Source organism: Platichthys flesus, chromosome 12 (assembly GCF_949316205.1).
Source record: "Platichthys flesus chromosome 12, fPlaFle2.1, whole genome shotgun sequence".
NCBI classification, from domain to species: domain Eukaryota; kingdom Metazoa; phylum Chordata; class Actinopteri; order Pleuronectiformes; family Pleuronectidae; genus Platichthys; species Platichthys flesus.
Window position 1 is genome coordinate 2,690,905 of NC_084956.1, and position 24,800 is coordinate 2,715,704.

Below are 24,800 nucleotides of genomic sequence, written 5' to 3' on the forward strand. Positions count from 1 at the left end.
TTGTACTGAATCAGGACTCGTTTTTAGTCCAACATGTCTGATTTCATATTTATCTTCCATGTTATGAGTCTGTGCTCACATGAATATATGTCTGTTATTTTCACCCATGAACGCAGTTTAAATTACAGTAAATGTTTATACTTTATCCAGGTTGAGGAGCTGCAGTCTGTCAGAGATCAGCTGTTCTTCTCTGGCTTCAGCTCTGAGGTCAAACCCCTCTCATCTGAGAAAACTGGATCTGAGTAACAACGACCTGCAGGACTCAGCAGTGAAGGAGCTGCTTGATCTACAGCAGAGTTCAACCTGTCGACTGGAGACTCTGAGGTCAGTAGATGGTTGGAGTCAGTCCACGCTGCTTTCATCAGTATTTAACTTAACAAAGTCAGCATCACAGTACAGATCCAGGATCTGTGCTACCAAGCAGGATGTGTGGTTATCAGGTTAACTTCAGGTTTAGTTTTTTCAGTTCTACGAAGCTCGTCCACTTCTTAACGAGGTAAATCACCATGGTAACTTCTGATGAACGGCTAACCTTCTCCAGGTTCAGTTGGAGATCAACCCGTATAGAAGCTCCGCCCACTGACCAGAGTGACTCTACACTGTTGTGTGGTGCACACTCTCCTTAAAGGGACGGATAAGTGAAGTTTAAATCAAAGTCTGGTTGGTTCAGTTGATCTCTGACTCACCCAGAACATCTCAATCTCTCCAGACTCATCCTGTCACCAAAACACCAGATGACCTCAGTCAGCTTCCTGAAGACAGGTCCATGTGTTTGTATTGAGTAGTGATGTCAGAGGTTTCACCACAGTGTCTGTCCTCAGAGACAGCTAGTGTCCTCAGAGTCAGCTAGTGTCCTCAGAGTTAGGGAGTGTCCTCAGAGACATTGAGACAGTGTGAGTCCTCAGAGTCAGTTAGACAGTGCGTGTCATCAGAGACAGTGAAACAGTGTGTGTCACATCCTGGGTTTCAAACGTTTCTCAATCCACTCGTCTTGTTAGTAAACAACAGATTCAGATCACGTGGCCACAAGTTATTTATCTCGTTCACACGTTATTATGTTGTGGTCAAGTAATATATTTCTACCAAATGCCACCAGGGGGGCGCTGTAACTTACACATTGACACAATCCCAGATGTTTTACCAGCTGTTCTTCCTGCATTTAGCAGAAGTGACTGAGTTTCTTTTATTCTGGATCATGTGTTTGTTCTCCTCTGATTTTCATTATAGAACAGTTTGATCCTGGTTGTGAAATATGAGGCTGTGCTGTCAGTCAAACTGAGTAAAGTAAACCCCACCCCCTTTATGTGCAGGCTCAGATCTTGATGAGGAGTTAACTTAACGAGTTGATAACCAGCGTCATGTGACCACTTAGACTTACTGTGTCTGTCAGGTTCAGTTGAGCTGATCTCAGAAAGATCTCCTGGACACGTTGAAGTGTCTTCGTAGTTCAGGCCTCAACGTTTCCTCAGTGAAGCTGTGAGAGGACAATGAGGACAGACGTCAGGATTGGACAGAGACACAGAGAGACAACCGTCGGCCAATCAGACTAGCCACAAGCTGCTTGGGATCATGTGATTGAGTTGATGTGAAAACGACAGTTGTTGTTGTTTTCATGTGAACAGGAAATGAAGCTGGACCACAGCTGACAGCCTCACACGACTCGTCTTCATCTGATCTGAGACAGTTTGTTCTCTCACTTCATCAGTGAAGAACTGATCAGGTGGATCTTTGTCACAGCTCTGAGATCAGTGGGACTGAAGCCTCTCCTCATCAGCATGGTATCCAGGAGCTCTTTATACAGAGCAGAACCTCTGCTGAGGTCCATCTGTCTCATCTGGTCCCAGTTTGTCAGAAGCAGATGTTCATCAACACACAGTGAAACATGGCTTCACCTGTAACAGCAGTAAATCCACCTCTCAGGTGTCCACTCTGCACTTTGACATGCAGAGGACACACACTGAACTCTTAGCGTGTTCATTCCAACACGTGAACATGAAGCAGAGAGGAAGCTGCTCCACTTCTGAACAGGACTGAAGTCCCTGCTGCTCTTTCTACTGGATGTGCTGCATCACTGACTCACAACTGATGAAGTGAGTCTCTGTAACACTGATGTCTTCTTCTCTCAACAGGTGGAGCTGAGTGTGAAGAGGACAGTGTGTGGACGGAGGCTGAGCTGTGTCCTGAGGATCCAGAGGCCTCTGGGAACGGGAGCATGCTGGGAAATAATTGATTAAGATATGATTGGAGGTTCACAGCAGAGACAAGGGACAGAAAGTGTCTGAGAGATGATGTCCTGAAGACAGTGGACATTTTGGGCCTGTTGTGTTGAACAGTTTGTGTTATTTTATGGAGACACTTGTCTCAACTTATATTCTCTTATATTTATAGTCTATGTCCACTTTGGACAATTCCAATGCACTCCTTGTTAATGACTTACTGAAAGCAGTGTTTTGAAATGGTGTCAGTGCAATCTGTCTTAATATGAATTTGAGAAATTCTTAATATGTGGTTGATGGGGGTTAATAGGACAAAACTATTGTCATAATGAGAATAAGATTTGTTTAACCCTAACCCTATATATATATATCCAATACGGATAGAAAAAAGTTACACATTTAATGTTTTATTAAAATGTATTTTTAAAAATCTGTGTGTTATCTTTCTGTATATGACACATTTAGGATTTTACTCATCAGGGGATTAAAAGCTTAAATACAGAACAGGATTTCATTAATATTTAAATGTAAATGTAAGTCATTCTAAACTGTGGTTGATCATCAGACTTTCGTATGACGTCGAACTTATGTGACCGGAGCAATGATTTGTCTCAATCAGGGGTCAGCAACCTTTACTATCAAAAGAGCCATTTCTCCTCTTCCCCCAAATAAAACTTGTCTGGAGCCTCAAAATATATTTGATAACACAGCTTATAAAGTTATGGGTTAGGGTTAGGGTTAGGGTTAAAAACCCTAACCCTAACCCTAACCCTAAGTATAAAGTAATGTATAAAGTTATACCCAGTTTACACTTAAAATGAACTAGTTTGAAGTTCTGTTCATGCAGATGAAAATGAACTAGTTCACATTCATATGTAATATTTTGACATGAACAAGGTTTAGAACCCATGACTTAACAGCAGGCAGAAAGAGAAAGTACAGAAACACACATCACAGTGTGAGTCGGTGAGTTGGTGAATAAATGCAGCAGCTGCTCCAGGAAAGCTGAAGTGTGTTTGTTAGGTTCAAATCAACCTGATATCTGAAACATGTCCTGAATGTGTTGACCTCGAGGTCAAGCTCCTCTTTATTTACACCGTGTTCACTCACTTCTCACATCCACTGTGATCGTGTCGGGATCAGTCGCTGGAGAAGCTTTTGACTCGTTTACTGTTCGTTTGTCTTTATGACTTTAGCTTCGGTTATTAGGAGTTCACCAGGTTTCAGGCCTGTTCTTCAGTAACAGACACGGAGGAGCAGAGACCCGGTGGTTCGGTGAGTAAACCTGTTGCTTGACAGGTTTTACCTCCACCTGTGGGGGGGAGGAGCACTTTACAGAGTCACTTTCAGTTTGCATTACACAATGTTCACAGTGGAACTTTGAGTCTGTGAGTCTACAGTCTGAACTCTGCAGAGATCGGAGCTGCAGAGTCTGAACCTCAGCTGCTCTGACTCGGTGTCATGAGTCCAACCAGCTGTTAATCTGTCTCTTCTTCCATTGATCCACATTCAGTTCTCACAGAATGAAAGACAGATGTCTGTGTTCAAGTCTCTGGTTGTGTGGATCCTCATCATGTGGACTTTCACCACAGCAGGTACGTGAAGTCTGATCTTACTCAGAAATCACAGGTTCTGTTTGAACGTAGTACTTTGTACAGACATGTTGGTTTCCATCAGACGAAGCAGGAAACATGAGAAATGATTGTGAAGGTTTATAACATCATAGAGAAACATGTTCTCACTGAGCTGGAGGTAAAACAGTTCACACCAGATGTTGTGTTCTTTTATTCTTCATTGAAACCTCATCGTCAACAGAACTGAACTGAATTGGGTTTTTAAAGTGTTTGTGGTTGAATAATTATCAGCTCTGTAATTTACTAATGCTGTCTTCACACATGGACGCTGAAATGAAAAGCCAGCCGATCCGCTCCCATGTTAACAAACTAGTTTTGATGAGGCGTGGTTCAGGTCTCTCCGAGTTTCTCCACATTCCGCGCATGGTTCACAGCAGAATATACAGTGAAAATGAACTTTCAACACAATTTAAATTAATGTCATAGAGATAAATGGGTTAGGGCTTTTCACATATCAAAATAAAAGCACACCAGCGTTTCTGTGTAGACTATAGGCTGTACAGTGGATATAAAATGTCTGCACATCCCTGTTAAACACCAGGTTTTTGTGATGTAAAAAAATGAGACCAAGACAAATCATGTCAGAACTTGTTCTATTCATGAACAATTCAATTGGAAAAAAAATTCAAACCTTTTAAGGGGGAAAATTAAAATGTAAAATAATGTGGTTGTCACACCGAGGATGTCACATCTTGTTAAGTTCTATTAGACAAATGTAGATTTGTGTATATGGGCTATACAAATCAAATTTTTGGGTGCTGTCCGTCTTTATTTCCTGTCTGTGATCCAACAAAACTGTACAAACCAAAAACATTATACAAGCATTCAATGATAATTTTAACAGCACATTATTCTACAGTATTTGTCCCCAGTTATAGTTTAGATAAAATTGCAGGAATCTACACGAAAACACTGATATCTGCTTACAATCATATTTTAATTGTTTATATGCTGCTTGTTCTCCTCTGGTTGTAGTGTCTGTTTGTGGAAACCAGTTGAAACACTGATGTGTCGTAGAGCGGCCAGTGTGAGTCCATCCAGCAATAACAGGTGTCACTGGTTGTTTCTCATTTGTCTGATGTTCATGGAGCCGAGGGTTTTATTCTCCTTTACTGACACTTCACAGTAAAATAAGAACTGAACAATGTGGACTTGAACCAGGACATGTTGTTAAAGTTCTGCATTAAGTCAAAGCTCAATCAAAACAACCACAGCTTCCGCTGAATACCCTTCACAATAAAGGTCCAATACGGTACATTGCTTAGGATGACAGGAAACACAAATTCACTGAACAAACCTTCACAATAAGGCAACTAAATAAATTAGCTTACATTCACACTGGGTGATGATCAACCGGTTCTGCAGCTAAGCTGTGTTTATACCAGAGGTTTATACAGAGGGTTTCTTTTGAAAGTGGGTGTGCGTGTGTGTTATTTTATGTACACAAACACAAACACACACACACACACAGGATTAAAAAAAAAAAAAACTTTCTTTATGTCTAAATTTCCAGATCCTAAATTCTTCTCATCGAAAAGAATGTTCAGATTTGAAGTAAATTTTCTAAATCAACATTTCTGTGATCAACAAACAACTTTCCATTTGGTGTGAATCTGAGCCTCTTTTAGTTCATATCTTTGGTTTGACAGTAAATGTACGTGACACATTAAAATGCCTCGTGTGACAGGAGGTTGTTTTTTGTGAAAGCAGCTCAGATAAGGAGAGGCGGTGGTCTAGTGGCAGAAACTTGGACTATGGGCAGAGAAGGTCTCTGGTTGTCTCTGGTTCGACTCCATGGAGAGACAACAAAAGACGAACCTGGATTGATCTGCCCACAAAATCCAAGAGGATTCTCCCTACCCTGTCTAGTGCCCCTGAGCAAGGCACCTTACTCCCCCAACATCTGCTCCCCGGGCGAGGTACATGGTCGCTAACTGCTCTGTGTGTCCTGCACCAGATGGGTCAAAAGCAGAGGTTAAATTTCCCTACCTGCATGAGTGTGCCTTTGCATGTCTGTGCATGTGTTTGGGACTAATAAATAAATGCATCTCAACAAAACTACTGTATGTTAACTGTCAACAGCCAGACAGACAGTTCCATCAGGACATTTACATTCACAATCCGTCTGTGAGCAAATGCTCTAATTGCACTTTGAAAAAAGCTTCTATTCACCACAGTTGATCCTGAACTGGTTGTTTTTTTACCCGGTGTCTCACAGATGATGAGGTCGCCTGCGTTTTAGAGGAGAGCTGCATCTTACCCTGCAGTTTTCAACCTGGTCCAGACCCAGTCATTTACTGGATGCAGGTGGAACCAGGAAACACTCGTGTCCACTCCTACTACAGTGCCAGAGACCAGTTTGCACGCCAGAGCGGGCGCTTCAGAGGCCGGACATCGCTGTTCACAGATCAGATCTCCAGAGGAAACGCCTCCATCAGGCTGACGGGGCTGCAGCTTCAGGACCAGGGCAGATACGAGTGCTACACCAGCACCATCACTGGAGTCAGGGAGGTGTCAATTATCAACCTGAGAGCAGCTGGTAAAGAAACTCACAGTGAAAACAGAACACAAATACTAGAAATTATATTTGTCTCTTATTGCTGTTACCTTGTTTAACATGTGTACCGTTGGGTTGAGTTGAAGCTGATACTGAAGCATTGGACGTCTCGTTGCTTGCCGGCACCATTACCTCTTTGAAAAATGTTAGTGACTAAACTGCAATGAATCCTGGGACAGGTTGGACGGGGACGGATCCACTCATTGGAGCTCGGTCTTCAAATGCAGCCCCTGAATTGAGACACAGCTAATATTGCAGGCACCACATAATGGCTCATATGTGACGTGTTAAATAATAAGCACAATATGTCAAATTAATGAAGAGCACCACAGTGCATGAGGTAAAGATGATCAATGAGTTATAAAGAGAAATGTTGTGTTGCAGCTCCGGTGCGTCACGTGGACATTGAGCAGGTGGAGGACAGCTTCACCTGCCGCTCAGAGGGGATCTACCCCGAGCCGCAGCTCACCTGGTCCACCAGGCCTCCGTCCAACTTGACCCTTCAGAGCCAAACCACAGTGAAGGAGACGGAGCAGCAGCTCTATGAGATCAGCAGCACACTGACACTGTCAGACAGAGACACTGTTCTGATCTGCAGCATCAGCACTCACCATGGCAGGAGGAGCGCGGTGTGGTATCAACCCAGTACGTTGAATCTGCTCTATGGAACTGAACCTTTGCTTGTTTCACCTACTGCTGCATATTTATATCTGCTCCTACAGATAACTTACATTTTATATCTATACCTCCACAAGGCCCAACAGTCTCCTTATGAAACCACATTGAAATTCACCAGGACCAAGATCTGCACCAAATTTCACACACATAAATATCAGTTCTCTAAATTCGTCAGATTGTTTCTTCATCTTCATCAGGTAGTCGCAGGGAAATCAATGAAAATGTTGAAAAACGTCCTCTCTCATAATGGTAATGTGAAAAACAACAAATCCTGGATCCACACAAACATTTGATGAGTTCTTCTCTGAGCCTGACCCATAACACACCTTCCTGCCAAGTGTCATGGAAATCTCTCCAGTACTTGTTGTGTAATGTTGCTTAAAGCCCAACAAACAAATGGAGCATTGAACAGATCCATTAGTTTTCTTTCTTTAACATTGGATCTTTCTGGACATTTTCCCTGAGAGGACTGATGTGTGTGAGATGTGGTGCAGCTTGAATTGACTGTTGGGCCTTGGAGGAGATATCAGCTCCACTGAGTGACCTTCTAGTTCAGTTCATCATTCCAAGGCCACACCCTCCTCCACATGAATCATTCTGTTGATAGAAAATGTTCAGAAAGTCTCATCAGAGCCTGAAACCACATTCTGACCACGATGATATTATTTGATCTCTTTTCTTTTCAGCTCCCGTCCGTGTGTTACCATTTAAAACCACAACAATCCACTGCACTGCTCCAAACACCAAACCCCCGACATACTGGGTGTGGAAATTCAACCACAGTCAGATAATTGTGAACCAGACCGGGGTCGACGGCCTCCACAGCGTCTCAGAGCAGTGGAGGCAGCAGGTGGAGGATGTGTCAGCGTCAGGCAGCCTCACATTGCACCACTTATCTTCAGATCACCAGGGAACGTTCACCTGTGAACTCAGTAGTGAAGAGGAGACGCACTTCATCAACAGCTACGTGACGATAGAGAAAGGTAAGATCCCATGAGACGAGAACTGATTGATGAAATCCTCAGAGCGACTGTCAGACCTGAGGCTCCTCCAGCTCATCAGGAGCATCATGTCCACATGTTGTCAGGCGAACAGGAACACACACACACACTGCACTTTACACTGAAGACACATCACTGCACTTTGTTGATGCTACAGTTCTACTCTCTGAATTACATGTTTTTCAGTTTCAGCTGCAGCAATTGTGGTCGTGGTACTTGTTGTGTGTGTAGCATTAGGTGCTGGATTCTTCTACTTTAGAAGACGAAAGGTAAATATTAATATTTTCAATAATTCTGCTGTTCATGTATTATTTGATGTTTCTTCTAATGATTATTTATTTTGAACAAACCCAAAACGGATCATCCACAATCAGATTCTTCAGAGGACACAATTAAAGTAAGTTTACTGTTTATTCTGAACTGAGAATTACAATATTCTGCTCTAAAGAATAACCCTGTTGTCATGGAGATGCTGTAAACTACTTTATTCTTGTCACGTTGCTCTAACAGCTTCATCTCAGCTGCATCAGCAGACACATCCTAAAGCTTCAGTTTCTGAGAGTTCGTTCAAAAACCATATCCATCTTAGAGTGAAAGAAAATCTGATACCGATATAACGGCCAATAAATTTATGAAAAAAATGTGACAATGATTCCTAAGGTGTCGTTATCAAACCCTTACTGCAAAGAAATGTAACTGAGACTTGTTATATTACAGTTTAAAAATGAACTGTATTATTATTATTAAGCAGAACCTCTGCTGAGGTCCGTCTGTCTCATCTGGTCCCAGTTTGTCAGAAGCAGATGTTCATCAACACACAGTGAAACATGGCTTCACCTGTAACAGCAGTAAATCCACCTCTCAGGTGTCCACTCTGCACTTTGACATGCAGAGGACACACACTGAGCTCTTAGCTTGTTCATTCCAACACGTGAACATGAAGCAGAGAGGAAGCTGCTCCACCTCTGAACAGGACTGAAGTCCCTGCTGCTCTTTCTACTGGATGTGCTGCATCACTGACTCACAGCTGATGAAGTGAGTCTCTGTAACACTGATTTCTGTTCTTCTCTCAACAGGTGGGAGGACTGAGTGGAGCTGAGTGTGAAGAGGACAGTGTGTGTGGACGGAGGCTGAGCTGTGTCCTGAGGATCCAGAGGCTGAAGCAGCAGCAGCGTGTGTCGAGCGGCTCTGACTGGGCCTTGCTGCTGGGAGGCAGAGTGGAGACAGAGCTCCAGAGGAATCAGAGGAGGTTGTTGTAGTATGTAACTTCACCACTAGATGGCCCTCCACACCGACTGTGTTTATTCACATGAAGAATGAACTCTGTAAACAGTCACATATATGTATTTAAGTTTCCTTTATTCTGTTCTCCCTTTGTCCCTCAGTATGTCTCCATGTGTGTAGAACCACGTTCTGTGTTTATGTTTGTTAGTCTCTGAGGAAACTGTTTAATAAACATTTTACCATATTTAATAGAAAACTGACCCGAGGACATTTTATACAAACGTAGATGAAGATTCTTGTTGTACGTTCTGGACCACCATCTCAGAACAACCACCAGGGGAGACTGTAGCAGCCTCTGGGAACAGAAGCATGCTGGGAAATAATTGATGATGGGAGGTTCACAGCAGAGACAAGGGACAGAAAGTGTCTGAGAGATGATGTCCTGAAGACAGTGGACATTTTTGGCCTCTTGTGTGGAACAGTTTTAGTTATTTTATGGAGACACTTTTGTCAACTTATTCTTATATTTATAGTTTATAGTATGTCCACTTTGGACAATTCCAATGCACTACTTGTTAATGACTTACTGAAAGCAGTGTTTTGAAATGGTGTAAGTGCAATCTGTTTCAATATGAGTGTGGTTGGTGGGGTTAGTAGGACAAACCTATAGTCATAATGAGAATAAGATTCTTTTAACCCTAACCCTATATATATAGTTCTTTGTGACTTCAGGATAAGAAATGTTTGACAGAGTCAGTTCCTGACAGGCTCAAGTTCTCACTGTGTGGAGAGGTCATCATGTTATGGCACATTTAATGTTTTATTCAAATGTATTTTTAAAAATCTGTGTGGAATCTTTCTGTATGTGACACATTTAGGATTTTACTCATCAGGAGATGAAAAGTTTAAAAAAAGAACAGAGAACGACTGCTCATGACTTTGGTGAACTTCTATCTTGCATTTCCAAGCTTCCATTTATCCACTGAAATCTCTAGAAAGTGACTAATGATAGTCACACTGTTCATACGTAAAATTAACATGCTTTCATATGTATCGCACATTTCTTATGTTGTGTTTATGCCCAAACATACCACAACAAATTCCTTGTACATGTTTATCGACTTGACAATAACTGATTCTCTATTGCTGATTATTATTTTTCGTATATATGTTTATTTATAAAGACTCAAATCAGCCCATCGGATAAATCAAAGATAAAAAATATTGTATTTATTGGTAAATTTATTCAGAGAGATATCAGTGTTTATGTGTTACTTTTATTTTACACAATAAACCATGCAGAAAGATGTGTATTTATATTCACAAACAACAATTTTTCTTAATTCAAGTCCTACATATTTGGTTGAATGTGTTTACTTTTTAATTATAGTTACTTGTGATAAAGTTAAACTGTTAATCATCAAATATGTATTTTCTATGAAGCATCCTTGTGCATTGAGTGCTCCCAGACACCAGATGGCAGTAAACGTTCGCTCTCTTTGCAGTTTTTCAGCTCTAACTATTGAGTTTGTTTACCTTTTACCAATTATCAGCTAAATAAATGAATCTGTATGAAGCTGTTTGGTTGTTGTTGTTTGGTTGTTTTGTAATGATTGTCAAAGTTAATGATTGAAAACCGGAAACCGGAAGTGCAGTTGACGCCAGCACCAACAACAGCCGCCGCTTCACTGATCACAGAGGAAACAAACATGGAGGAGTACCCGACCAAGCAGCCCACCGAGAACCTGGACGACCCGCCTAACAGCCGGCTGTTCGTGGTCACCAGCCGCTCCATCACCGAGGATGCGCTGCGGGACGCGTTCTCCGTGTTCGGGGACATCCAGGGCGTCTGGGTCGTGAAGGACAAGCAGACCAAGGAGTCCAAAGGCATCTGCTACGTCAAGTTCTCCAAGTCCTCGCAGGCCTGCCTGGCCATGGAGGAGATGCACGGGAAGCAGCTTGCGGAGGCGTCGAAACCCGTCAAGGTAAAGCGGACACCGTGACCCGGTACACAAGGGGGTCAAATCTGTTTGATGCTAATGCTGTTTAAATGTCCGTTAAAAGCATTGGAGAGTGGCTTGTTAGCATGCTAGGCTAGCTACTTAGAAGTAAGTTCACTTCTTATTCCAGATGTTGATAGTTCACTTTAAATCTACTGAGGATTGAGATGAATTTGGTGTGAAGGTTCATTTCTGATGACTACTGTGTGTCCCAGTGTAACCAGTTGATCCAGTGAACCCCTGAAACCTCAGGTAGTCCCAGAGAACAACAGGTCGGAATGTGGATTGTCTTGATGAACCAGAACAGAAATGTGTTCCCATCAGTGCAGATTGATGTCTATTATCTCCCATTGTATTGTCTGAGTCTCCAAAGCAACCGACATAAACATTATAGTTAAGAGAGAAAGAGAAGTTGTTGGTTCAATCATTATTTCCCAGCACTTGGCAAACAAGGTGTGCCTTACAAAGTCCATGGATAAAATTAATGAATACCAATAAAAGTTAAAGAGTTCAATTAAATTGTTGGGTTTCATGTTTTAAATGTTGGAAATCCAGGTTATATAACAAGTTAAGCATGTAATTGCTTGAAAATCTTAAATTATGGTTGTCTCACCGTAAATTTGTCTGTTTTTTTCAAGTTCTAACACAATGTTTGTACCCATTTTGTTCCTTCTCTCTTCGGTCACGTAGGTATTCATTGCCCAGTCACGGTCATCAACGAGACACAGAGACGTTGAGGATGAAGAGCTGACCAGGATCTTCGTCATGATCCCTAAAAGCTTCACAGAGGAGGACCTCAAAGACACATTCAAAGTAACGACACCTCCCTCGCACATACTTCCTCTGGGCCTTTCAGACAATTGAACTAAAGAAAATACTTTCCACAGTTTGTCTTTCACATTTGATTGTACACGTCAAACCGGTTTACAACAACAGGAACATTTCGAGAACATTAAATCAGGCTATAACTTCCATCACTGTTTGTCTTTCAGGACTATGGAGATATTGAGTATTGTGTGATCATCAAGAACAAGCTCACGGGGGAAAGTAAAGGTTTGGGCTACGTGAGATACCTCAAACCCTCCCAGGCTGCACACGCCATAGAGAACTGTGACAAAAGTAAGACTCTTTTCTTTATTTGCTCAAGAACTAGTAGCAGGAGATTAACTGAGATTCTAATTTTTATTGCAGATGATAAAAACATGTGTCGCTCATACCTGAATGCCTAAGATACATTTACCATAATGTTTACTGTGTTTCCATGCGTGATCGTCCCACTGTGTTTAAATCTCTACTGGTCATTGTTGTTTCTCATTACTGTGACGATGTCATCAGCTTACAGGGCGATCCTGGCTGAACCTCGCACCAAAGCGACATCATCAGAGGATTACAGTGGGGGATCCAACAGAGGGGAGTACATGGGCGGTAACGACACCATGAACCAGTACGCCCCCCCAATGGGTACAAACACTTCCTTTGCATCTTAAATCTGTGCTTTTTCTGTCATATTTGTATTCAGTTTTTTTTCATCAGCTTCAGTCAAAGTTCTCGGACTTTGCAGCCATCTTAAAAACAGGAATAGGCTCCTATTTAAATTAATTGGCAGGAACTTGTGAATGTAACACAGCACTGGCAATCAAATCAGATTTTGTGATATGTGTCACACAACTCTCATGTTACAGACTTTTCTTTTCCTGAATTCTTAAAGTGGTTGGTCTCTTTTTTTTACCACATCCCTAGTTAAGTATTTCCCAAATGAGACACCATACTGAATCCTGTAATATGTGTGAACTGTGTATCAGAATTATTAGAACTGGGTCTCAAAACCTGTTATAAAAATGTCAGCCAATCCAGGACGATGCTGATCCAACCATCTGACAAACATTTCAGATAGTGACACTGGCCCCTTTAGCCGTGGAATGTTTATCTGAGTGTGTCCCTGTTTTCCTGCCGGTGGTTTCCCACTATTCCTCTGATCTGTAGGTGGCAGCAAAGCACCAGGTTACATATTAAACATCAGCTGAAATATGAAAAACAAAAGACCTAACTGCCACAGTGACAGTATGGGTTGTTTATGGAGGCCATTGTAGCTCTATGTGCCGGAGTTTGTAGATGATTCATTAGTCAGCGATTTACCATTTACACAGCACCTGATTAAAACCCACTGATATTCACGCACAGTCATTGAAACAGACTAGAAAAGAAGGAGGGTGAAGGGTGTGGAGGGTGGAGGAGACACTGTTTAATTGGATGTTTTCCAACTTTCGTAGTTCTTCATTTATCATTCAAATCAATGTTGTAGTCCCAGATGTAGGATTTTCTTCTAAGTGTGTTAGGTTAATGTTTGTCCCCCTGCAGGTGACCCTGGGAACTACCAGCCCATGGACTTCCGCTCCGGTGACTTCACGAGGAGTCTGATGGTTTCAACGCGGGCGGCCGTCACTCAGGAGCAGATCTTTGCACTGTTTGACATCATCCCCGGTATGGAGTACTGCGAGCTGCAGAGGGACTCTTACGGTATGAGCAAAGGTTAGTGATCTAATTCGGGATTTAAATAAACCTAATATGTCTTTAATGTTGTGTTTGTGAACTGGTGGATCAGCTGATGTCTGTGTTTAACTGCTTCTGTCAGAACACGAGTCAGATCCTTGTTTAATATAAGTTCATACATTATTTTCTTGATTTAAACTTGAAACTCATGTGTTTGTGTTTTTGTCCCGCGCTCTCAGGTCACGCACTGATTCGTTACAGTAACCTAGGATCAGCAGTTTATGCCAAAGAGAAGCTGAATGGGTTTGAATATCCACCTGGAAACAGACTGGTCGTAAATTTCTTTGACGATGGAGAGGACCGAAACAGGTACAGACAAACACGCACATGCACACGTGTGTACTAAAGACACAACGGGACCAGACGTTAATGGAGGCATGAAGCAGAAGGGCCCTTTAAAGTTAATGCATCCATTAATTAAAGAATTGGGACCAAAAATGTCACAGATAATAAACAGCTAAATTTTTCATGTTCACCTTCTCTTTGTTGTCAAATATTCATCATGTGTGGATGTGACTGTTCCATGTCGGGTGCAGAGATGAAGAAGGAAATTCTCTTTATATAAGAACATCCTTGATCTTTCACTTTTATCTTAATAGCATGAATAAAGTTCTTATTAGTTAGTTCTCCAAAGGTTGAAATTACCATAAAAACCAACAATGTCTGAGCTGCAAAATATGGACAATGTTGTGTTTGTCTGAATCTGTGTGTGTTTGTGTGTAGTCCTGTAGGTCGGATGGCGATGCAGTTTGTCGCAGCACAGATGATGTCTTCAGTGTGGAACGGCCCCTCCAACAGTCAAGTGATGAAACCTCCTGTAAGTCCAGCAAATCAATGCCTGAGTTACAAACTGGTCTCAGATCGACCCGTTTGTCCTCTTGAGTTATTTTCCCACTTTTTCAATTGTCACTTGCATCGTGTTTTTGTAAGATTAACACTCGCAGACTTCTCTAAAAGCTTTTGTAGGAAAGAAAATTCGATTTCTGCACATTGGTCTTGTATTTCACACATTTATTAAACCTGCACCACAGGAATCAACCGTACAAACTGCCTGTGCAATTTGTTCAATCTGAAAAAACTTTTTATTTTCCGTGGTTTGAGAGACGAAATCCAAACTTCAGAAAACAGACCCGGTAAACAACATTTCAAAGTGAATTACTGTTCTGGGTAATTATTCCTCCAGGCCTCTGACACTTATGACATTTTGCAGGGTAAATAATTAATGGTATAAAGTTGGTAATTGCAGACACACACACACTAACCTTGGATTTTTGTAGGTGTAAAAATAAAAAAAATATGAAAGTTGTTGGCTTTTTTCTCTCTGTCCTCCAGGGTTTCTCCTCCGTCCCTACAGTGTCTCGGGTTCAGACAGACGTCAACCTGCCCCCGCTGAAGAAGCTCGCTCCACCTGACAGCAAGACCAAGGAGCGCTTGTTTGTCGTGTTCTCCCCCGCCCAGCTGCCCCCGGATGTGCTGGAGGACGTTTTCTGGTCAGTTCATCCTGTGTTGTCTGTTAACTTGAACTTTTTGCTCATCAGTAAAATAACACATTGTGTATACACGTCACCAAATGGTCCGAATCATGGTCCATTAACCAGAGGGTCAAAGGTTCAATCGATCACAACTCGAAAGCACAGTCACTGCCCATTTGTCGGGATGAGGGCATCGGGCTAAGTGCTCTTCAATGACGCAGCAGACAATCAGCATTTACAAATGTTCCTGTGGTTAAATTAAATGTTTTTCTCCCACTGTGTCTCTGTCTGTCACTACAGTCGCTTTGGTTCACTGATCGAGGTCCATTTGGTCCCAGGAAGGAAAGTTGGGTACATGAAGTATGCAGAGAAACAGGTGAGAGTCTGGACTGATAACTAACCATAAGAAAGATGGAGGCTGTGTAAAGTTAGTCTCTCTTAATATACCCTGCTCGTCTCCCCTCTTGTCCATCAGTGTGCAGACGACGCCCTGGCAGCGCTTCACGGTCGAGTCGTCAACGGAGTGAAGATGAAGGTGATGCTGGCTGATCCTCCCAAAGAGGAGTCGCACAAACGGCCTCGCACCTACTGAGACCTCCTGACCGAAGCGAGCGGTAAGTACCACGTCCACTGCTGCAGGGACCAGGATGAATCCCAGCACATTCGGACCAATGTGTTATTTGTTTTAATCCCATTTAATGAATCTGGCTTTAACGTGATGGTTTATGATCAGATAGAGCTCAACCACATGAAAGTACAGATTTAACCTGAGACACATTGAGGACGGATTGTGAGTCAGGTTTACGTTACTCGATCTTTTCTTATGTATTTCTCGCTGCCTCTTTTTAAAAATCCTCCATTACTGTAACAAAGAAAGCTGGTTAAGTTGTTAGCTGGGCTTTTCCTCATCTAAATACACTCATATACTTATCTCTCAGAACCATTCTTCTTCCATTAGAGGCTGTAGATGGTCATTATTCTCCATCCACACAAACACACACACACACACACACACCTGTCAATCACTTTTTACCACCAGGGATGAGACATCAGCGAGTAACTGTCGAGTTCTTTCTCTTCCTGTGAGTAACACTGAAGCTTCTTGTCCCCCAGGCGACTGTCATGACACTGACACCTGACCTGACCGACCGACCGACCGACATCAAGTCCTCCTCCTGACCTCTGACCTGACCTTTGACACCTGTCTGACCTTACTTCTGGCCCGTGACCTTGCCGCGACTCACTGACAGAACAAGTGCACTGGGAGCGTAAACCTCCCCAGTGTGTGAGCAGCAGCAGCATCATTATCCTGTGTCTAGCTGTCTGTCACCAGTGTCCAGATTTTATGCTTCTTTTATTTTAAGTTCATAGTTTGAGCCATGACTCTGAGTCTTCGCAACGCGACTAACTGATGAACAGTAGAACCACAGCAACAGCAGCACGTCTTTTTTTTTATATCAACAGAAGAGACCATTTAATTTACTTTGGCAACCTTTTATTTTTGAGAAAACTTAACGCAGGAATTGTAAAGCTGGATCTAGACTATTCATTTCAGATCGGGTCCTTATTTTTCCCTCTGTTGCTGTGACCTGTAATCTCATGTTGAGCAACTGTGATTTGTAATTTTCTTTCTGTCTTGATAAAAATAAAAATAAGTTCCAAACACCTTACTGTCCGTCTCACCTCTTCTTCTGTAGCCATCTGTATATAACTGGACAGTTTACTGATGTTTTTAATACGATTTTTCATCATGTGAAATATAAAAGTCTGAGCTGGGCTGTCTAGGATCAGCACAGTGGCAGGTATGAATGTGTTTGTGGTTAATGTTTAATAACTTTCTCATACAGTATTATGTGTTTCAAGAAAATGCTTCGATTAAATGGAAATATCTGTCAGTTCTTTTATGTGAACATGAATCAGGTCAAATTCAAATATCATTTCAGGCGGCTGTCTATACAATCAGGTTTAATTATGAAAACTGGTTCAGGTTTTAGTTGCTGTAGGTTTTCCTCCTGTTTACTAGGTGTTTCATTTCTTATTATTTCACTAATCTTTGTTTCAGTGGAAGATAATGACCTGGGCAACTGAGGGAGGTCATGAGGCTAATTTTAGAAACAACCTACTGAATCAAGTTGTGTTGCTGATGTCTCCGTAGTTTCATTTAACAATAGAATTTTATTGGGGACACACTTAAGAATAAATCTCACTACTCAAAGTATTTGGATCTTTAAAAGTATTTATTTTGAAATCCATGACACTAAAGCTGAAAAGTTCACTGCCTTTATTACTGCTATACATTCCAAGCATATTTCCAAATGTGTTCCAACTCGTCACCGAAGCTGAGACCAGTGAAGGTTGGTTGCTGCTATGTTCTGTTTGAATCACTTATTTGTGATTTCAAATCAATAACTGCAAGTATGTATATAAGTTGTATTTCTGATAAGTGTCCAACCTTTATTCAAGACAAGACACACACTGGATGTACAGTAATCTTTTATTTCTTCAGGAGCAACTCATGAGAACATTATTTACAAACCAGGATGGTGATGGGATCTTTTGGTTTATCACAAATCTGCTCTCAGAAGAAACAGTTGCTCTGTTAGAAGCTGTGTAGACTTTTCCTTCAAATAAAATTCAAAAGAGCTGCAACTTCAGCAAAATCAATTAGTGGAAAAAAACAATCTTCACTAGTTAGAATGAAAGTGCTTCGACTACAGCTTTTATTTTGGTACGAGAGCAAGTGAAGCTGTGAAAAGATTCATTTTCACACGAGCTCTCTTTCAACATCCAACGGAAATGAAATTAACTTTATTGAATCCGTTTTGCTCTCAGGTGTGATGCTTTCATTTTGAAACCCTTGTAATGTCTCACTCAGCGAATTAACTACTTTATCTGGGATCAGCTTGAGAAGTGCTCGAGGCCTAATTCATCAAAACTAAGTTCGGTTTCAACGGGAGCCAGCGTTTAGCAACAGCCCAGTTCTCTGTTAGTGGGAACGGAGACAGGCGACATTCAGGTGGAGTTGGTTGATGTTGACTGGCCCTGCTGTGGAAATGTGGACCCCCAGTGGACTCTGGTCTGGGAGGCAGATGGATGGGATAGGGGCGACAGAGAAAACGGGGCGGAGACGGGCAGTGATGTCATGATATGATCAGGCTTTATTATCGGAGTCTCTGAAATTTAAAATCATTCAAACATCTGGTGTCTGTTGTGAAGCTCCATGCATCCATCAGTCCGTCCCTTTGACACAAAGTCCTTCCCAACCTCCACCTCACGCGATGCCGCTCAGTCCTCCAGGGCCAGTGTGTTGAGTTCCTCGTCCAGCTCCTCCAGGTCTTCACCCGTGAACAGGTTTTCATCCACCGGTACATCCTCTTCTTCCTCCTCTTCCTCTCCTCCTGAAAGGCCGTTGGCCTCAGCGCCGCCACAAGCTCCGTTCATCTGCTCCGCTGTGGACGAGCAAAGAAATAGGAAGATTAAAGTTGGTTCACGTGATGATCAGTAATACTCCTTTTGTAATAAAAGGGTTTGTTTCTTACAGTTGTCATCATCTGTTGGTGCGCGCTTAGTCCGAGAGGCGAAGCGGTCCGTGGCTGCCATGGTAATGCCCGGCGCGTTGTCGACCTCTTGTGGAACAAAACGGGACACGTCTATGTCCTGGTACTCTGTGGACTCAACCTGCAATAGGAAGATAAACAGCAGGTTCAGACAGGAGAGGGACACAAGAAACCTCAACATCAATCAATGTGAAAACCAAACGGGAGCCACACGAGGCCTGTCGCTGCGTTCCAGAAAACCTGGAAATGTTCCCACATAAATGTCTTTGTGGTGCGTTGTGTTTTTTGTTAATTCAAAAATCAAATAATCTTCCTCTCACACAGAAGCACTGCTCCTGATAAGCCTCGTGCCCCTTGTCAGCATTCTGGGTTTGAATATGTAACCCGACGCCCTGGCAGCTAGCTCGGCTTGAACAGCTGGTCAGGAAGCCTGGGGGTGAAGGCTGGGACATCACTTTGTTGAACTGACGACACAGCTATATTATTTATATTTCCCACCAACTATATTACACGATATGAAGTCAAACAAAGACCAAATAAACCATCATCACCTCTTCCTGTTCATCTTCGTCTTCGTCGCTGACGTATCGAGTGTCGTCGGCTTCAGCGTCGTCATCGTCCACCAGCTCCGGATGGAACTCGAACACCTCACGTCCACTCACCTACAGACAGATACATCCTCCATTAGTAAATGAAAATGATACCAAGTGTAAACAGGAATCTTTTAAGACACAGAGGAACTTACTATGAGTGATTTTCCAGCCTTGAAGTCAGCCTTCTTCTTCTCCATCTCCTCCATCGCTTTGTCCGCCTGTTAATCAACAATCGTTTAGTTCGTCACATTAAGATTCAGGATTTAATCCTGAAGACATGATTTCCTCGGGCTCCCACCTTGTCCTGCCTTTTCCTCTTCTTCCAGGCCAGGAAAGTCTCCAGGGTGATCCGAGTCACGTTGGGACCGAGAGCCGCTCGCTGCAGGAGGAGAGACGGACGTCAGCTTCAGCAGTTTAAACTAGTCTCAACTTGTTTTTCTAAAATCGTATTTCTGCATCTCTCTCTCTCCACGCCTCCTCACCTCGTTCTCAACCAGCTCCTCCAACGAAATCTCATCCTCCTTCTCCTCTTTCTTCTTGTCTTTCTTCAGGACGAAGCCGGGCGGCAGAGCATGACGGTACATACACTCGCCGCCGCCTCCCGGACAACTCCAGAACCACCCGTACTTGTTGTTCTCGATGGCGTCCAAGAAGAATTTACACACCTGCGGACAACACAGGACATTATGTTAAATATAAATATTTCATTTCTTTGTTTAACTTTCATTTTTAAACCGGACTCACAATGTGTGTTTTGGACTGAGACTTCTTCTCAGCTTCTCCGTGCTTCTTGTTGATCACCTCCTCCAGCTTCTTCTCGTCCCAGTTGTCCATCGTATCTGAGCCGAACACAAGAGGAACCATTTTAAACACGACCAGTAGAGATCAGCTGCTGGATGATGAACAGTGTTATCATGTGGTGACCTTTGAATGCTCAATGATGACATTTCAGCATTTCGTTCTGCTGCAGTTATATTTGCACTTTGTTCTTAAGTTTACTTACATTTAAAACTTCATTTTAATCTCTGTGGCAGGGACTGTAAGAGCTGTATTTATTATTTATAATAAAATAATATTACACTCACCGCTGAGGTGTACATATGGTGAAATGACAAAGGTGTTCTTTTTTGTAAATTTGAGTAACACAGATACAAATACATTTATGTAACTTCCAATGCTAAATAGTTTGTTTCCTGTTGTGAAGTTTGTTTATTTAACACTGCAGTTGTGCTGCTCGGTGCAGAAGCTGTTTCTAGTAATTTAACACTCAACTCTCAATGTTTGTGGAGTCTCTGCTCGGTGGGGGGTAATTTGGATCAGCAGCAGGGTGACACTGAATTTTAACTGGCTTTTAAAGTACAAAAATTATCTTGTTTTCTCGTTTCACTAAAGACAAAGAAATCAAGTCAACTGACAAACTGGTTTTAATTAGAAACAAATAGAAACAAGAAGCCGAGCCAGCAGGGAACATTCTTATGATTGAAGATACAGCCTCCGCCCCAGGTCACTTTTTCAGCCCTTTCAGTTGACACCAAATCGTCTCAACTGATTTCCACGAAACTTGGAAGGATGGGACACAGGCCAAGAAAGAGCTTTTTATTACTTTCTCTGACATTATGAGATGGGGGAGCTTTGACATTTTCACTAATTTCCCAGGGACTAATTGATGGATCTTCATTTGAAAAAGGAGACACATTTAAGGGACTGATATCTACGAGTGAACGTGAGGGGCCCTGGCAGAGGTTCACTCTCTACTGAGTGACATTCGACTTGTAAAATAGAATGCCATCAATTCTTAAAACTGTCAGAGGGATGAATTTTCTCATTTCAGCCACTTACAGACACAGAAAGTCATGACTCTGATATGTGGACAGAGTCCAGCTCTGGATTAACAACACACTGTACAGTTATATGATGGTGTCACGGACGCTGGGCACTAACCTTTCTCCAGCTCGTCATCTCTTTCATCCACATAGAGACTCCTCTTCTCACATTTCCTCTCCACCGTCAAGTCGTGGCTGAACTTGCATTTGTCCCCCTTAGTGCACTGACCCTGCTTGAAGAACGCACACAGCACTGACTTCGGGTCGACGCCTGCAGAGAAGAGGGGATATTTTGTGATTATCTTTTCAGCAGGTTCGGTCAATAAAGACTCGATGCAGAGCAACACAATGTGATTAGTTAACAAGTTGCTGTTGTGTCACAGCCGTGTCTGTGTTACCTATGGCGACTTTCTGGGCAACGACGACGGGTTTAAACAGCTCGTTGAGCTCCTCCAGATCTTTCTTCTTATCAGCTTTCTTGTTGGTTCCATCCGCCTGGGCCATCACACACAGACACAAACACACGTTAAATGAGGGATGCATTGTTGAGAAGAACATACAACAACACACCAGGGGACTGAAAACTCATTACAATCTAGTCGACCAGACAGAGAGAGGAAAAGGAATGTGGTGATAGTGTTTGATCTGGGAGACTTCCCACATGAGACAGTCGGGGGGGTATGAAGGGATGGAGGAGGTTGCTCTGACCTGTTTTGCAGCTGGTCCTCCTGTTTTCACTTGATGAACAACGGTCTTGATGAACTTCTGCTGTTTGCCCCCTTTCTTGTTCTTCAAGCCAAACGTCTTGTCCTAGGAAAAAACAAACAACAGGACGAGTAATCATCAGTTTCATGACTTCACCAACAGACGAACACGAAGGACGAGGGGAAATGCATTTATAGCAGCACAAAGCTTGTAGACCTCCATATAGACAGAGGAAACCTGTACATTATAACTTAAAAGGAAAATATTGACCTTCATTATACAACAGTGCTTCTATATTCCACCATTAGGTCCTAGAGACAGGCTGCATCGAACCCTCTGACACGATCACAACCCTCAGATGTGACGGTTGCTGCTTGGTTTATATAAACAACTCCTGTCACCACACAGGCTCTGACATGCATCCACATTTAAACCACACAGTCTCAACATGGACTTTAAACGTGCAGGAAGAAAAACACCAGTGCGATGAAGGAATTTACAGCTGTAGCACCAGTGTGGTACAGTTGTGAGTTTAAAACACAGCTCCTTGTGTGTGAGGACTGTGATGTTTGAGGGGGATAGATGATGCAATGGTTCTATTCTAAGTGGAAGTCTGTCTCCTCCTGTCAGGTAAAAAAACATCTGCAGCAAATCTTGTTTGTTTACTGGAGCTTTCATGTCCCACTGATTTAATCTGGTAAATCTAAAGTGGTATTATCCACCAGGCTAATACCAATCTGTATCAGCAGTTCACCAAAAGTTGTAATAACAATTTTTCCTGTTGATTCTCCTCTATACTCACTAGTTTATAATAATTACACACTATAATCTCTATTTCCCAGTGAACCATGTAGTTCTATTCGGTTAAAACCTCCTTCTGAGACTAAATAAAGTCCAATAAGAGCCTGTAGGGAGCTGACAGGTCTGTGGGGTCACACTGACACCAGGATGAGAGGGTTTTTGATCCGGAACTGAGGATCCCTGAGGAGCTTTAAACTCTGGAAACTTCTCAACACACTCCACTTTTCACGTCGTTTTCAACTCGGCACTGGGAACCAGTTCCCGCATGTGTCCCGAGGGCCGATGGGAACCAGGCCCGGCTCCACTCGCTCCAGCTCCAGTCAACAGACATTAAACAACCCGGTTTAACAGAATAAAGAAGAATCTGATATGTGAATATCCTGCTTCTGAGTTCCGCTGAAGACTTTAGGCACATTAGCTCCCCGGATATAAGAGCCTGTGTGGCGGCTCGGCCCTGTTAGCAGCACGGCCTCCCGACAGCTGCTAGCTCCCGTAATGTGGCCTTACAGTGATTAAAACGTATTCCAAGAGGGGACTGGATTAATATTAAAAGTTTAAAAACACTGACAACCGCTCATAAACCATGTTAACTGCCACGGTTTGCTCGTGACGACACGAGTTAGCTTCGGTCAGAGAGCGGGTAGCTAGCTAGCCGGCTAGCTTCCTGGCTAGCCCCGCCATGCTAAAACTCGTGAGGTTTCCTTTCTACCTCAATGATCTTCTCCTTCTTCTTCTCCTGGGTCTTCTTGTTTCCCCCGACAGGAGCGGGCTTCTTCGGGGGCATCTTGGCTCCGGGTCACCTGCGTTCAACCAGCGATGTTAATTCCAACGTGCAGTTTGCCGAAGGGACGTCGCCTCCACATTTAGCACGTTTAGCCAGATGTTGCTACCAAACCTCCGCGGAGCAGCTCACACGACACATGTGAGCAAGGGACGTCCTGTGTCGTCATCGCGCTCACCGAGAGGCATGACGGGTAGTGTAGTCCATACCATAGACCGTATAGATCCATGCCATATACTATATATAAGGTCAATACCTATACACAGGTACACAGGTTATAATTCGTTTTTTTCATGGAGCCTCATTTCAGATTCAGATTCAGATTCAGATTCAGATTCAGATCAGATTCAGATCAGAACACATTCACATTCAGAAAGGATTCAGATATCACACAAACAACATCCAATAAGATACGTGTCAAAAAGCACAGGTCAACAAACAAACAGATATCAGTGAAATACCTAAAGATAAAGATTTAGGAGGCATATATATAGCCCATTAAATTGAATTTATTAAAAATAACTAAAACCATGTGAAAGTGTCCTTATCAGAATAAAGAATTAACTGCAGCTTTGTACAAATGTGATTGAAGGACTGTTTTTAATAAGGGCGACAGATTCAAAGTTCCTGATCTCCTCAGGCATTCCAAAGTCTCCGGGCTCTGAAGGAAACAGCACAGTCACCTTTGGGCTTCAGCTCAGTCTCAGGGACAGATAACAGAGATTTCCCCCGAGGATCTCAGGCAGCGTGTTTGGTCATAGAAGGAGAACAGCTTGGAGGGGGGGTGGGGGGGAAACCAGACAGGGACTAGACAGTGATCGGAAATATATAAAATATCAATTAAATAATTTTATTGCAATATTAAGTATTTATTTTGAGATCTGAAGTCATTCATTTTGAGATATTAAGTCATTATTTTAGTTACTAAGCCCCTCCCTCCCCCTTCCTCCAGCACTGCTCCTTTATCTGCTTTGTTTTATTATATTTTACTGTGTTTTAATGTCAAAGATGGAGCCTTGGGAAATCAAGACACCATTCTTATTACTGCGAGAGAGGCTGTACAATATATAAGGTACCACAGATCAACATTAATAAGCCAAAAGCCTTTGTAAGGTAAAAAATAAATAAATATATATATATTTGTAAGGATGATATGAGATGAATGGTTTTTATCACAGTATGATGCTCAATGCTATAGTGTTATAATT

The 24,800-nt window shown here is 42.5% G+C and overlaps 3 protein-coding genes across 4 annotated transcripts in view; 2 read left to right on the forward strand and 1 right to left on the reverse strand.

Annotated features, from left to right (window-relative positions):
- Nucleotides 1-2,646, forward strand: part of LOC133966169 (uncharacterized) — a 61,277-nt gene extending 58,631 nt beyond the window's left edge. The window contains exons 13-14 of the mRNA XM_062400952.1: nt 151-324; nt 2,130-2,646. Coding sequence (XP_062256936.1) covers nt 151-324; nt 2,130-2,139 — 184 coding nt within the window. The 3' untranslated portion in view covers nt 2,140-2,646. The remainder of the gene's footprint in view (nt 1-150; nt 325-2,129) is intronic.
- Nucleotides 2,647-10,981: 8,335 nt separating this feature from the next.
- On the forward strand, nt 10,982-16,997 carry rbm45 (RNA binding motif protein 45). Of its 2 annotated transcripts, none has more exons than XM_062400954.1 (11): nt 10,982-11,295; nt 12,001-12,123; nt 12,303-12,429; nt 12,646-12,771; nt 13,669-13,839; nt 14,040-14,169; nt 14,584-14,677; nt 15,193-15,350; nt 15,633-15,708; nt 15,808-15,946; nt 16,446-16,997. In XM_062400954.1, exons 1-10 carry the CDS (start codon nt 11,020-11,022, stop codon nt 15,922-15,924), a joined length of 1,398 nt encoding a protein of 465 aa, XP_062256938.1. In that variant the 5' UTR covers nt 10,982-11,019; the 3' UTR covers nt 15,925-15,946; nt 16,446-16,997. The 2 variants fall into 2 exon arrangements, with proteins under 2 accessions (XP_062256938.1, XP_062256939.1); XM_062400955.1 differs by having other exon boundaries at nt 13,669-13,827.
- Nucleotides 16,998-17,808: 811 nt separating this feature from the next.
- zc3h15 (zinc finger CCCH-type containing 15) lies at nt 17,809-23,738 on the reverse strand. Its single transcript, XM_062401101.1, has 11 exons — nt 23,521-23,738; nt 22,014-22,115; nt 21,704-21,800; nt 21,424-21,576; nt 20,227-20,321; nt 19,965-20,147; nt 19,781-19,861; nt 19,635-19,700; nt 19,441-19,551; nt 18,872-19,010; nt 17,809-18,781 (listed from the first exon to the last, which is right to left on the reverse strand). Exons 1-11 carry the CDS (start codon nt 23,593-23,595, stop codon nt 18,618-18,620), a joined length of 1,266 nt encoding a protein of 421 aa, XP_062257085.1. The 5' UTR covers nt 23,596-23,738; the 3' UTR covers nt 17,809-18,617.
- Between the last annotated feature and the right edge of the window lie 1,062 nt (nt 23,739-24,800).

Excerpts from the sequence above, each read along its gene's own strand:
- zc3h15 (XM_062401101.1), bottom strand. The coding sequence starts at position 23,595 with ATGCCCCCGAAGAAGCCCGCTCCTGTCGGGGGAAACAAGAAGACCCAG. Across the intron at positions 19,862-19,964 it reads AGGAGCTGGTTGAGAACGAG|CGAGCGGCTCTCGGTCCCAA; the intron begins GTGAGGAGGCGT and ends CTCCTCCTGCAG. Across the intron at positions 18,782-18,871 it reads ACCAACAGATGATGACAACT|CGGAGCAGATGAACGGAGCT; the intron begins GTAAGAAACAAA and ends GCTCGTCCACAG.
- rbm45 (XM_062400954.1), top strand. The coding sequence starts at position 11,020 with ATGGAGGAGTACCCGACCAAGCAGCCCACCGAGAACCTGGACGACCCG. Across the intron at positions 11,296-12,000 it reads AGGCGTCGAAACCCGTCAAG|GTATTCATTGCCCAGTCACG; the intron begins GTAAAGCGGACA and ends TCGGTCACGTAG. Across the intron at positions 12,772-13,668 it reads CCAGTACGCCCCCCCAATGG|GTGACCCTGGGAACTACCAG; the intron begins GTACAAACACTT and ends GTCCCCCTGCAG.